Source organism: Eublepharis macularius, chromosome 7 (genome assembly GCF_028583425.1).
Source record: "Eublepharis macularius isolate TG4126 chromosome 7, MPM_Emac_v1.0, whole genome shotgun sequence".
NCBI lineage: Eukaryota > Metazoa > Chordata > Lepidosauria > Squamata > Eublepharidae > Eublepharis > Eublepharis macularius.
In genome coordinates this window covers 83,538,618-83,552,975 of record NC_072796.1, presented here as the reverse complement: position 1 = coordinate 83,552,975, position 14,358 = coordinate 83,538,618, and the positions used below count along the sequence as shown (strand labels likewise).

General features: G+C 41.1%; 1 protein-coding gene across 1 annotated transcript in view; it reads right to left on the bottom strand.

Annotated features, from left to right (window-relative positions):
- Positions 1–14,358, bottom strand: part of LOC129333050 (chloride channel protein C-like) — a 105,142-nt gene that overhangs the window by 78,517 nt on the left and 12,267 nt on the right. The window contains exons 4-5 of the mRNA XM_054984365.1: positions 9,475–9,567; positions 5,136–5,379 (exon numbers count right to left, since the gene is read on the bottom strand). Coding sequence (XP_054840340.1) covers positions 5,136–5,379; positions 9,475–9,567 — 337 coding nt within the window. The remainder of the gene's footprint in view (positions 1–5,135; positions 5,380–9,474; positions 9,568–14,358) is intronic.

Sequence of the window (14,358 nt, the reverse complement as noted above, 5' to 3'; positions counted from 1 at the left end):
TTGAAAGGTTTCTGTTGAACTACAGCGACCTTTAAGTCTTTGATGGAATGTCCTGGTAGATTGAAGTGTTCTCCCACTGGTTTCTGGACGTTGCCATTTCCAATGTCAGATTTGTGTCCATTTATTCTTTTGCGTAGAGGTTGGCTGGTTTGTCCAATGTACAGAGCAGAAGGACATTGATGACACATGAGGGCATATATCAGATTGGAGAATGAGCAGCTGTAAGAGCCAGAGACAGTGTAGTTGATGCCATTGGGTCCTGTAATTGTATTCCCTGGGTAGATATAGGGGCAGAGCTGGCATCTGGGTCTGTTGCAGGGCCTGGTACCTGTGCTGGTGACTCTGCTAGCCGATTCATGATTGTAAGTGAGAAGTTGTTTAAGGTTGGGGGGCTGTCTGTAGGCAAGGAAAGGTCTTCCACCCAGGGCTTCTGAGAGAGAGGTATCATTTTCCAGGATGGGTTGTAGCTCAGTGATGATACGTTGGATGGGTTTGAGCTGGGAGCTATAGGTGACAACCAGCGGTGTTCTGTTGTTAGTTCCTTTAGGTTTGTCCTGGAGCAGACTGTTTCTGGGTACTAGTCTGGCCCTGTTGATTTGTTTCCTCACTTCATTTGGTGGGTACTGTACCCCCAAAAATGCTTGTTGTAAATCTCTTAAGTGGGAGTCTCGATCAAGAGCATTGGAGCAGATACGGTTGTAATGTAAGGCTTGGCTGTAGACAATAGACCGAGTGGTATGTTTAGGGTGGTAGCTGGAGGCATGTAGATATGAGTATCGGTCTGTTGGTTTCCGGAGTATCGGTCTGTTGGTTTCCGGTATAAGGTGGTATTTATCCGTCCATTATGTAGTTGTACAGTGGGGCTACAGTACCCACCAAATGAAGTGGACTTAAGGTCACTGTAGTTCAACAGAAACCTTTCAAAAACAAAATCCAACGGGAACCTGCTGAATTGGAATTTATATGCAAATTTGACTCTGTCAAGCTGGGACTGAATAGGGACTATGAATGGTTATCTCATTATCACAGGTAACTGATTTCCTTTACAGAGGCAGGGTCAGGGGTAGTCCAGTGGCACCTGGCGTGGGTTTTCGAGGACCACGGTTCTCTTTGTCAGATGCATCTGGCGGGGAGGACTGTGGTTATCGAGGGCTTGTGCTGCAGTGCTGCTGAACTCTTTTTGATTTTGCTACTACAGACTAACACGGCTAACTCCTTTGAATCTTTACACAAGCAAACTGATCCCCACACCAAAAGGAGCTGTCTGCATCTCCATATCAAAGGAGTTCTTTACATCCCCTCTCTCCTCCTTCCTCCCTTCCCCCCCTCTCCTCCTCTATATTTGGCCAGTTTCCTTCTGCCCTCCATGCATCTGACGAAGATAACGTGATTCTCGAAAGCTTATGCTACAATAAAATTGGTTAGTCTTAAAGGTGCTACTGGACTCTTTTTGATTTTGCTACTACAGACTAACACGTCTAACTCCTCTGGATCTATAACAAACTCAGACATCTATAAAATATTACACTTCAGAAAATCTAAGAGATGTTGAATAATAAAGCCTTCTTTACTACACTGTGTTGAACAGTCTGAAACAGAAGGGAAAAAATATTTATCCTGAAAAATAACCCATAAGCTTTCCCTTTAGAGCTTATTCACCATAAAGGCAATTGGCTACGTCTAAAAAACATTAAAGAAGTTAAGTTTCCCTGGAGCCTGATACTAACTGAACTGATTTTTTCCCTAATTATTTGTCCAATTTTTAAAAAAAAAAACCTGTGGACCCATTTCTTTGGGGAAAATAGAGGTCAACATCCAGTGCTATTTTGTAAAATACTCTAAAATGAGCTTATAAAGAACTATAAAATGTTATTTAAGTAGCAACCATTACAATCCACTGTATCACTGGGTATGGTAAGCAGATTTTTTGCACTTTGAGCAAAATCTTTAAGAAGAACAGCAGATATTTGAAACTGTAAGGAAAGATGTTTCGTAAGGCTAACATTCCCCAAATAAGGTGCAGTATGGAGGAGTATTGTTCGCATGCTCCTCTTTCTTAAGCAATAGAAAATTCAGCGTGTTCAGTTTCCTTTAGAAGAAGAGCAAATTAAGACATAATGTGTCCTACAAAATACCTTTTTATTTTCCAATGTATAAGTTGATCTTATTTATTTTTATTATATTTAACTATAAGTGTCTATGTGTCTAAAGCATGGGTCTCCAACATGGTGCCTGTGGGCGCTATGGTGCCTGCTACATTTCTTGGTGCCCTCCAATGTTTTTAGAAAGTAGATGTAGCGAAGTAGATTTTTAGAATTTCTGAAGTTTATGATATAATGCTTCGTACATTACCTGCGCAAATAGCAGAATGATATTGTAAAAACACAATGGGACTTCCTTCTGACTAAACATAATAGGTCAGCATGGCTAAAATGCTTAATTTACTTAAGGAGAACTTCTGAAGTCATCAGATCTTTTCAGTTTGAATATATTCCTTCACATTTTGTGGTTGGCTCCACATCCTGTAGCAGCCATTTTGTGTTTGCGCCTACCACCCATTGTCAGAGTTCCAAATGTGTCCACAGGCTGAAAAGGGTTGAGGACCCCATTCTAAAAGATGCTTAAAAGGAGCTCCCAAAAGGATTTTAAAAGGTCAAACAGTTTGTTTTTAAAATATTGCATATCAAAATCAACAATATAAACTATTTTTTAAAAGCATCAAAACATTTGCTATGATATAATCCATCTGTCAAGATCTAGAGGGGGGACACCACCACAAAAGAACAAGAAAGACCAATTTCTGATAATAAGCTTATTTCAGACAGTGGTGTCACCCAGAGCAGTATTTCAGAGATGGGGATAAGTAACTTCTTAAGGCATCCTGAAGCCATCCAAGTCTAATAGGGCTCCAAAGGTCAAAACCAACAGCTTCAGTTTAGCCGGGAAATAAAGTGGCAACTGATGGAACTCACAAAGGACTGGTGAGTCCTCCTGGAAACTTGCACCAGACACAAAAGTCATGTAGCCACATTCTGGACCAACTCTTTTGCAGGCTCTCTTAAAGGGAAAACCCATGTAATGGGGTGCAGGGCCATAAAGATCAATACATGTCAGGCCACTTTGTAAAAACAAATCCAGTATTCTACAATACCTCTGGATAATCTTCTCTAACTTTTGCTGTGTATTTTATTCCCTTTCAGGATAGCACAGAACTTCAGGGTCTGAGACTAACAGGAGTAGGAAGAACTTCACTATATGAGCCTAGAGTTTTTAATAGTTGATTAGAGGCTGGTAGCCTGGACAACATCCATTTTTAGAGACAGCAAACTTTATGTTGACAGAGTGCAAATAAAGCAGAGAAGTTGCGCTGTAACTATGATTAAAGAGGCTAAAAGTTTATTTAAGAAATACATACTTGAGAGTGAAGAAGAGAGATAGAGTCCTGACTATCTGACTATATCTTGGAGAACAGTGATAAGGCAGGAAAGAGAAGAAGCACGATATTGCCCTGTTTAGCCCAATAGGAGACAAGACAAGGAAATGACCCCCAGGAAGCAAGAGAGATGCTGCTCTCACTGTCTTAACTAACTGATCCTTGCTTCCCCCTGTATAGAAGGCTCTTCTTCGTTTCTTGCTGCTGCAGTACACCAGACATTGCAATTTCCAACACTTTAGACCGCTGTATTCTAGATTAAACACTTGAGCTGGATGTTAATATTGTTGTCTGCCTGTTAATGTGTCCTGGGAATAAAGTTATCCATTGCCAGTGGACAACAGATTCTACCATATTTCTATCTTAGGAACATTCTGGGAAGGCAAGGGACCATTGTCAAATAGCTTCCTGGAAGGTCTTCATCATAAAGCCCCATGCATGCTTGGAAAGAGCATGATGTTATATGGAAGCTCCTCAAAAGAGTGGGGACATGGTGAGTTCCACCTGGAGAAAAATCTCCAAGTGGAAGTGGCTACCATCTCTGATACTGCAACTAGAATGTTTAAATTTCTTTAACACCTGTTACACAAAGAAAGAACCAGTCCCTGTAGAGCTCAGGAGGACCTCCTTGCATACCATTACAGGTGAATTTGTTGTAAGACTGTTTTATTTCTTTAAGTTTTCTTTCTTCCTGTCCTCATCTTAATTGCATCCAAATTCAATTATATTTGCTAAATTCTGTGAACATACATCTGGATAGGTATCAGATGAGAAAGAACATGACTCCACAAAGGAATACTAAAGAAGAGCCTGCAAAAATCATGTGAGCCAGAGAATCCAAATATGAAATACAAAAATATATTGCTACTTCTAAGTTGGTGCAAGTAATGCTTAGTATTGGGGGGATGGGGGTGTTATTGCTTTAAAATGGAAAAGATCATTCTCTGAGGGTTTCTCCTCACTCTGTTCTCTCAGTAAGTCTTCAACCTTGCCAAAAACACAAATAGGACAAGGCATTGACGGTCCTCAGTTCTGCTGTGCTTCAATTTCTGTTTTCACTTTCCAAATGCAGGATAGAAGATATTTTGTGGTATATGCAGATGGGAAGGAAAAATTAGTTAGTTAGAAATCCATAATGCAAATTTAAAGCTTGCATTGCTAGAAATTTCTCTTAATGCTACACATGGCATCAATTAGTTAAGTTGTGATTACTTTGTGATTACTTTGTTATGATCCGCTCTGAGCCCACTGGTGTGGGGAAGGCGGACTATAAATTGAATAAATTAAATTAAATTAAGTAAGAAGAGCTCAAAGGCATTGTTAATAATACCATGTGTGAAAATGTTTGCAAGAATAAAATTGCTCCTTCTTTATCTTCTGCAAGGACAGCGCCACTGAGGAAAGGGGCTTACTGTATCCTCTTGTCCCTATCACTACAGCCTACCAGCCTGCAGTGCACAGCTAGTCTTCCACATAGCCCCAGGAATGATCTTTCCAGTGGTCAGAAGGGGCTCCAGAATAGAGAGAAACATGGGGAAATTCTGTGTGACTCCCATGCACATATTATTGGATCCATGCCAGTTACAGTCCTTTTTCAAATGTGAGATAAATCGCAGCATAAATTTTTAAAATATGTTAATAGGCCCAAAGAAATATGGATGCTGCCATATAATGCCAGGTTGCTGATAAACATAGCACATACCCAAAATAAAATCCTTTTCTCTGCTTTGAAAAATCCAAACTGCCCCCTGTAGACAAACCCACAGAGAGAAGAGGAGAGTAAATCTGTGGTGAAAGCAGCCATCATGCAGCAGAAGAATGTTTGCCAGGCCAATTTAATGTCCCAGAAAGAGGCCACTTCCTCCAGTGTAAATAGAAGTCCACCCACTGGAGCATGGAATACAGAGGCAATTCCTGCTCCTGCACCAGCAGTAATGAAATTCCTCCTATAAGAGAGGGAAAACCCTTTAGACAAAAATAATAATGCAGCACAGCTTTTTCAGAATCCCATTTTGTATAACAGACCTTTGTGTTCTTGATCTTTAGAACAGACATAAACTCTAACAGTTGCTATTTAGTGAGCTAGGAAGAAGTTTTCAATTTAGACATTTTTGAAATGAAAGTAAAAATAACATTCTTTTTAAATGGCCCGCAGAGCTGGACACTGTAGTCACTCAAAGCTAGTGGGTGTATCACTAGTACACCAATTTAGCCCGCTTAAGTGTTTTTTTGTTTTTGTTTTTTTGAACCCCCCCCCCAAACTTTTAAGTTTTGTAACCTGGCAGATTTCTGTTTTAAACACTGGAATGTTTTTGCTTTTTAAAAAAGTTAGTAGCAGTTGATGCCTCAACAAAAGCAATAAAGTTTCTGACTGCCCGGTTTATCAAATGCTGCCTGCTTGACTCCCCCTCAGGGTAGGTTTTTCAAGGGAACCTTTATCTTCCTGATATGATCCTGAGAGAAATGCCACTATAGGCAGGGTAACAGGGGTAAGGAAGTAATTAGTTAAGGGTGCTATTATAGGTGCATAAATACTTATAAGCATCAAAATGACCATTGTCATAAAATGTTTGTTTCTAATACTAACAATGTACACACATTAAAATACACAAACCCCAAATTGGCAATCCCTGAGTAAGAAGTAGACATGGCACAAAACAGAAAAAGCCTGAAACTAGAGTTTTGTGTTTCGTCGCAATCCATGAATCACGAAACTTCATGAAATTGACACATTTGCCGGAACAGTTCATTAGTTTCGTGATTCATCAGCACCCAGGGCATTTCAACGGCCCCTTCATACCCAGAGATGCCAAACTCGCAGGGAGACTTCAGCAGGCTCTCCTCCACCCACCCTCTCAGTTTGCAATACGTTGATTGGGAAGGGTGGGAAGGGAAGTGGTGCCAGAGTGCATGACTGAAACGGGGACCAGGAGTTGCTGGATCAGAGGAGGACGAAGGACCGGCCATGGTGGAGCTGGGCCGGGAAGACAGAGTGAGGGGTGGGGTGGGGTGGGGTGGAGGAAAAAAGGCACCCTCACCCAAAGACCTTCCCTCAGCAAGGCCAAGAGCTGGAAATAAGAGGCTTCTTTTAGTCTCTTTAAAGCAGCAGCAGCCAAAAGCACAATCCCAAATCCTTCCACACACTCTCCCACTCCAATCCCAGCAAAACATTGACATAGATCAGAACAGGAGGTCTGTGGTTGGCTGACAGACCTGCCTAACAGGGTTTGGATGGGTGAGATTGGTGTGTCCATGGCTACAGAAGGCCCACCTCCTTGGTTGCACTAACTATAAGAGGCACCTTTACCCAAGAACACAGCCAATAGAGTAGAACCCTACACGTGAAGAAATAAATGGGAATAATACTGAAAAAGATCAATGTGTGTAGTCAGAGTTATCAAAATACTATTAATTTAACCTTATTGCATATGAAAGATTACATATACATATCAGTAGACAATCAACATATGGCAATCAATAATTCATACACAAACCATATTACACAATTCAAATTCCCATGGCACTGGTCACAGTCAGTGCACCAAACTCATATAACAATCAATAAGTCATATACAGACAGTGCTCACTCTCCCCACCAGTAAATGTTTTTAAGGTTGATATTCCACATCAAATGGGAGGACACACCTCACTGTATAAAGTCAAAAGGGAGAACGTCCACTGTTAAGTCTCCCAGGTAAGTATCCAAATCTCCCAGGTAAGTATCACAGGTAAGTGTCCCAAGAAGTTCAAAATTAACGATGTTTTATCTAATAATTTCTTTGGAGTAAATGATGCAGAAGACAGACAGGACGCCCCCACGGCGTCCTTCACCCAACACTCAGGGCCGGCCTGCTTACCTGTGATACTTACCTGGGAGATTTGGATACTTACCTGGGAGACTTAACAGTGGATGTTCTCCCTTTTGACTTTATACAGTGAGGTGTGTCCTCCCATTTGATGTGGAATATCAACCTTAAAAAACATTTACTGGTGGGGAGAGTGAGCACTGTCTGTATATGACTTATTGATTGTTATATGAATTTGGTGTACTGACTGTGACCAGTGCCATGGGAATTTGAATTGTATAATATGGTTTGTGTATGAATTATTGATTGCCAAATGTTGATTGTCTACTGATATGTATATGCCACCTCCTTGGTTGCCTAGGGGATTGACCCCCCAGCTCCTGGCTGTATAGGGCAGAATGGAAGCTTTCCAGGTGGCTAGGAAAGCTGCCAATCAAGGGTAAGTGGGCTATGAATGGGGTTTCCAATGGCAACAAATGTCTGGGCCCAGTGTTGCCTCGGGAATCAATGGATCGGCGCCAGCCTGTTTGCAATTATGAATCGTTCACAAAGCTAATGAAACAGGCCAAAAAGTCATGAATTTTGTGATAATTTCATGATAACCACAGCCCCACAAAACGCAGTTTCATGACACACGGAATGGCCTGTTTCATGATGAAATTTGCTTCGTATTTCAATTTGTGCCCATGTCTAGTAAGAAGGATCATTATGGTTCTATGGAGGCATGCAAATGGCAGGCCCATTGAAACCTATACTTTTCATTAGGCTATTATTACCATAAACTGTTTCTGTATTGTCCTATTCTGAGTTCACTGAATCTTGTGCAGCTGAATCAGCTAAAGTACTCTAGTGCAATGAGAGCTCATGAGCCAATGAACCTGTGTAAACTGTCAAGTAAATTCCAGTTGCCAGGGGACTTTTACAAACATACTAAGGTACTTTGAAAATCTGTACTATTGGTCTTATATTAAATTTCTTCCGTAAGTAACAGCTTAAGAAATACATCTCCAATTTATATCAGTAATTACTGAGGCAAATTAAGAGGCAAAATCTATCATGTTTGTTTAAACTGTCTGGTTATCCTTGGGCCCATTGGAAGCTTGCAGTAGTTTTGTGTTTGGCCATACAACAAACGCAATGGTCAAAGGCATAAGTTTTATTTATATACTTTGATCATCTAGTGAATTAAAGCTATAAAACCCTTCCATATGCAAGCTTCACATGAACAATCAGAATAACTCCAGTTTAAAATAAGACCTATCAGGATACCTCAGAAATTTGCAAATGTCAACATTTCACAAATATAATAATGTACTTATAATTCATGTTCGTACTGAAAGATCTGCTGATTTGTCAAATCTGAGTTGTTGAAAATATGCTTTTTTGAAAAAACAAACTTGCACAGGAAGTGATTTTCTAGTTTCTCATGCTGAGTGGAACACTTATATATAAGCAACATCAACTTGAAGTGTTATCATGAACACAAAGTTCTATTCTGGCATGCTTTATAGTCAAATAATACTTCAACATGTGTCTGGAAGACATGAACGATCAGATAAGGAATTTGAACTTCATTTTCTTCTGTGTATTTAACACAGCACTTTCATTTTACAATATTTGTCCTCCATCTACTCTGTAGGGCTGGAGTACAGTAGCGTATCATAGCTGGTCTCCATGATCATATTTTTCCTCTCAAGATAAAAAAACAAGACAGACAGTTTAGTTGGTAGAGCACCATTTATTGCCCCATAGCTAAGTAAAGGCCTACAAAAAAGAGGGTTCACATAAGTATGTGGCACAACTTAAAATGAGAAAGGTAGCGAAATCTAGAACTTTCAGGATAGCTAAAAACTCATGCTGCACCATGAAGCCACACAAATAGGAGCTGTTGCAACAGAGACATGTGTGAACTAGAAATGTTCTACACAGATATATTTTATATATTCTACACAGATACATTTTTGTATACTCTGAAAAATATATTTGACTAGCAACAGAGCCCATTTTTTTTTAAACTGGCCCTATAAAACCCAGGAACACTGGCCATCCCACTGCGGCACCCTCCAGAGCGATGGACCGGCTCGCCTGGCCCTCCTGCCACCACAGCACCCTCTGGAGGCCATATTGGCCATGATGCACTTTTTATCCTGGTGCTCCTACGCAGGCACACCAGAATAAGAAGTGTGTCGTCAGCAATAGGGCTTGCCTTTTATGTAGAAAGATATGTTTTCTTACTTGTCAGCTGAATTCCAAAATCTGGTGAAGGAAGGAAGATGAATTCCAAGGATTTCAGACTTGAACTGGCTCAATCCATATCCTATAATTGCACTGAAAAAAATTCTAAGTATTAATGCTATATGTAGTGTTGATAGCTGTGGGTTTAAAAGTTCATGGAGATTTAGAATGACGCATGAAGAAGGCAGGATTTGGAGGAGGAAGAGACCTCCACAGGGTATAATGCCATTGACTCCCCACTCCAAAGCAGTCATTTTTTTCAGGGGAACTAATCTCTGTAGTCTGGAGGTCAGTTGTAATTTCAGAAGATCTCCAAGTCCCATCTGAAGATTGGCAACCCTACCTATATATAACTCGGCATGTTTACAAAATTTAAATTAAAGAAACCAAGTAATCAAATGCCACAGAACTACAGAGCAATTTTGATTCTTTCTTTGGATTATGCATTCATAATTCACTTTCATTAATATATAACCTTTTCAATTCAAGAGATGCGCCATTTTAAACATCGAAGATAAAGGACGATTTGAACAAAAGATGACCAGTTTTGAATAAGGTGTATTTCAATTTTTCTGCTCCAAGAAATAGGAAAGCTGACACCAGAGACTACTTGATAAGAGAAACCATAAAAATACTTTTGATTAAATGCCTATATGAACATATAAACTGCCTTATATTGTCAGAGCAGTGGCCCATCTTGCAATGTCTAGCATTGTCTTCTGCAAGCGGCAACTGTTCTCACAAGTCCCAGGGCAAGACTTTTCAGACAGAGGTTGCTTCCACATTTCCTTAATGAGATGGCCTGCTAATAGAACTTTGGCGGGTTATCTCACTCATTACATACGTCATCGATTCCCATGCATGAGCGGGTCGTGATGATCCTGGTTTTTAAGCATTCCTTGTGAAACTTGCTTTGTTCCGTTTTCATTTTTGATGTTGCTTTTTTCGTGCAATTATCTACCATATCAATGCATCTGGAGGCTTTTTTTGCGTTTTTGAAGTGTCCTCCCACAAATCTCTAACTCCTCTTCTTGCCATTACACCTCCCACACAAGCGTCTGGCTCACATGTGTGATTGTATAATTCCTCCCCCCCCCCTTTTAAAAACATTTTTAACAGTTGTTGCACTATTACAATGCAGTGCTTGCTACATTGGATCACTCAGCAATCAGACTATCAGGCTAGGAACAATATTGGGAACGGAATGCCATTACTGATTTTATTTCAAACTAGCATTAAAGCCTGTTATTTTGGAAAATACAACAGCCCCTAGCAGCACTTTACCCCACCCCGCACCTCTCCCCGCGGCATCTGTCAAGGGGGGTATCGGGGAAGAGAACAGGGGCTCCCTCCTCCTCCAACCCCTAGGCTGCCACTTGGCTTGTGTGCAGCCCTCCCAAGGCCCTGCTGAGGCAGCAGTGAGCACCACCTCTGCTTCTGTGGGACATTGGGCGGGCCTCACAGCCACACTGAGCCTTCCCGTAGCCCGTGCTGAGCTCTTCTGGGCTTCTGGAGGCCCCAAGGAGGCAGCAGAGAGGCAAACCGTTTTGCCTCTCACTTGCTTCTTATCCCTGCATACTGCACCTGTGCAGGGATAAAGAGTGAGTGCTAGGGAACATGATTTGCCTTTTATATAGTAGGATATGAAATCACGCAATTGTGCTACTCTATTGTTCTCATATTTATTAAACACTTTTGCATTTAAAACTTTGAGTGGGAATCAACAGTAGAGAATGGAGTACTACGCATGCCAAGTTTCTACAGAAGCTGAAAGACAGGACAACGATATAGCACAATCCCACATGTCCTCCAAAAAAAGGAAAGTTGGGAGGGAATGCACCAATGTCATTTGTGATGAAGTGCAGAAAGAACACGCTTTCTGTTTGGAGACTTTTTTCCCCTGCTACGAACACACACAAGATAGGCATGAAGATGCTGAGTGTGGAAGGTGACGCGGATGGCTTCGGGACAGAGAAAGCTCGAAAAAAAAAGGAACATGTGGAAGCAACCAGAGAGTATTGTGTAGTGTTTTGTGTGTTAGACTAGGATCTCTCTCCCCCCCGCCCGTGTGCATGTGCGTGTGCATGCGTGCATGTGTGTGTGTACACACAACCTCTTTTCCAGTTAGTCTTATCTTTTCATGATGGGCCAAAGTATGATTGCCTGAGTTTTGTCATTTTAGCTTCAAGGAAGAATTTAGGCTAGGTTCAAATCCCCACTGTGCCATGAAACTTGCCCTGACCTGGATGGCCTAGGCTAGTATGTCAGATCGAGGAAGCTAAGCAGAACTGGTCATGGTTAGCCCTTGGATGGGAGACCTTAAGGGAAGTTCAGAGTTTCTACGCAGAGGCAGCAAATGACAAATCACCTCTGAGTGTCTCTTGCCTTGAACACCTACGGGGTTGCTATAAATCAGCTACCACCACCTTGGAAGCTTGCTGGGTGACCATGGGCAAGCCACTCTCTTTCAGGCTAACCTACTTTAGAAGGGTTTTGTGAGGACAGAATGAAGGAGGGGAGAATAAGTGTTTTGAACTCCTTGAAGGAATAGTGGAATAAAAATGTACTAAATAAACGCATCTTCCTAAACTGGCTGCCTGAGCTTCCCAACACCTGCTAAGTGGAGATTCCAAGAATTGAAGATAGATCCTTCTGCTTGCAAAACATGGAGTAGGGAATGCAGGGCCCATTACAAACTTGTAGTACAGGCACTCTTCTACACACATGTCATGATCCCATCCCATATGTATAATGTTATGAGTCATGAAAGAAAAGTGTTAATTTTAATCCTGAAATTGCAGTTTCTGCAGTTCTGAGATTATACCATGACCTTTTTCCATAGAGGCTTTCCCCCATGCCTCAATCACACAAACGTTGGGCGGGGGGGGGGGGGCGATTTTTGTTTAACATTCTATCTGGCCTGAAGAAGAGTCCTACAAAGCTTGCTATTTTTTAATTTTGTAGATGGTCCTATGATTTCATCCTGTGAATATATTATTTTTTTATTTTAATGGACTGCAGCAGCTGCAAACATTTTATGAATACACCAGACCTCTAAAGCTTTATTTTTCTGACCTTTTTCATTGAATCAACACAAAATATTTCCCCCAAAACAATCCTCTTACAAGTTCACACTCACAGGACAAAACAGCTAAATGAGTTGGCCCTTCTTTCCGCATATTGGAATGCCTGTAGTTTATGACATCTTAGATTCTTTATGATGAGTTTGCTGAAACTTCCTTCGGTTTCTGCAACAATGACTGGCCGTGAGCAAAAAAGAATCCCCAGTGCATATCACTGACTATGTGGTGGGGTTGTTGTTTTTCAAATCTCACTTTTTAACCGGGGGGGGGGGTATAGCAACAAAGAAACAGAGCTGGAAGAGACCCCATGAGTCAAAGTTCAACCCCCTAAACAGCTATACCCCACTCCCCCAGTGACCCTATTCAGAGCCTAGAGCAAGGCAAAAAAAAACTTCCAGGATTCCTGGCCAATCTGACCTGGAGCAAAATTTCTTCCTGACCCCAAAGTGATGATTGGCATTACCCTGGGCATATAAGAAAGGGCCACGAGAGAAGACCACTGGCTTATCCCTTCCTGCCCTCCCTCTCATAATTGGCCTAAGTTCATATTGAGCCTCAGAATCATCACTGCTGTCAGGTGGCCATCTAGCCTCTTCTTAAAAACCTCCAAAGAAGGAGTGCCCACCCCCTCCTGAGGAAGCCTGTTCCACTAAGGAACAGTTCAGCCTCTTCAAAAAGTCAACATACAAGTGCAAACCTAAGCAGAATTATACCCCTTTACAGTCAATGGTCTTAGAAGAGCATAACGTGTTTAGGATTGTCACCCGAGACAAAGTGCATAAAGAATGTTTTTGAAAAAACAGACAATTGATCAGTATCCTTTAGCTTTTTAAAATTCCCTTCTTACATCTCTAGCTGCCCAATTTGTATTTATAGCCAGACATGGCAGTATATTTGGGGATAGACAATTCAGCTCAGAACAGAGTCAGCTGAAAGCCCTTTTAGTATTCTAGGTATATAATTTGCCCCCACTCTATAAAAATTCATGGCTTTATTTTCAGGATATCATAAGACATGTTCTGTTCAACCTGAAGTTCAAACCAGCACTAAATAAAAAATTTAATAACAGTTGTTGTCACTATTGTGGGTGCTAATAGTATATCAAAGCTAACAATTTTCTTATTTTAATGTATTTTACACTAATCTAAATAAGTGATAACTTTCTCTAAATAAATAGAAATATGTTTTTTAGACTTTATGGCACCAATCTAAAATTAAGCATAAAAACTGTAATCCACGGATAGTTAAACTGAGGAGTCTGTTGTGGCATCATTGCCTTACTTTGAGACTCAGCTTCTGTCGAGATTAGGGTAGAGAAAGAGAAGGAGCAGTGTTCTAGTTCTCAGACAACAAACAAGCCTGTCTTGGAACTCTTTTCATAAAAGGATTGAAGAGGCCTCCCGGAAGTGTTGTGGCCTATAGTCTGGCCTAAAGGTTTTTTTATATTAAAGGTATCCCTAGAGCACACTGCTTTAGACACAGCTGTCAAAGGGTGGGAAATAGGGGGACAAAATTCTGGGTACACTAGTCACCCTGAGGGCCAAGGAAGCCAGACAAGGTGATGTGGGTGTGCAATTTTAAATTCAGTAGCAGCCCCCAAGTTGTTACAGGGATAAAATGGGGAAAGGTGTAGAAGAGTGGGATTTAAACTGGAAGGATGGGGGAGCTATATAGATAGCCAATTATCAGCTTATTCACACTAATAGTAAGTCAGGATTTTTTTCATATTGTATTTGAACTGGGAGCAGGAAAAATCAGATGGAATCATTTTCGGGGGGGGGGGGGCCTTGATGGTTTTCAG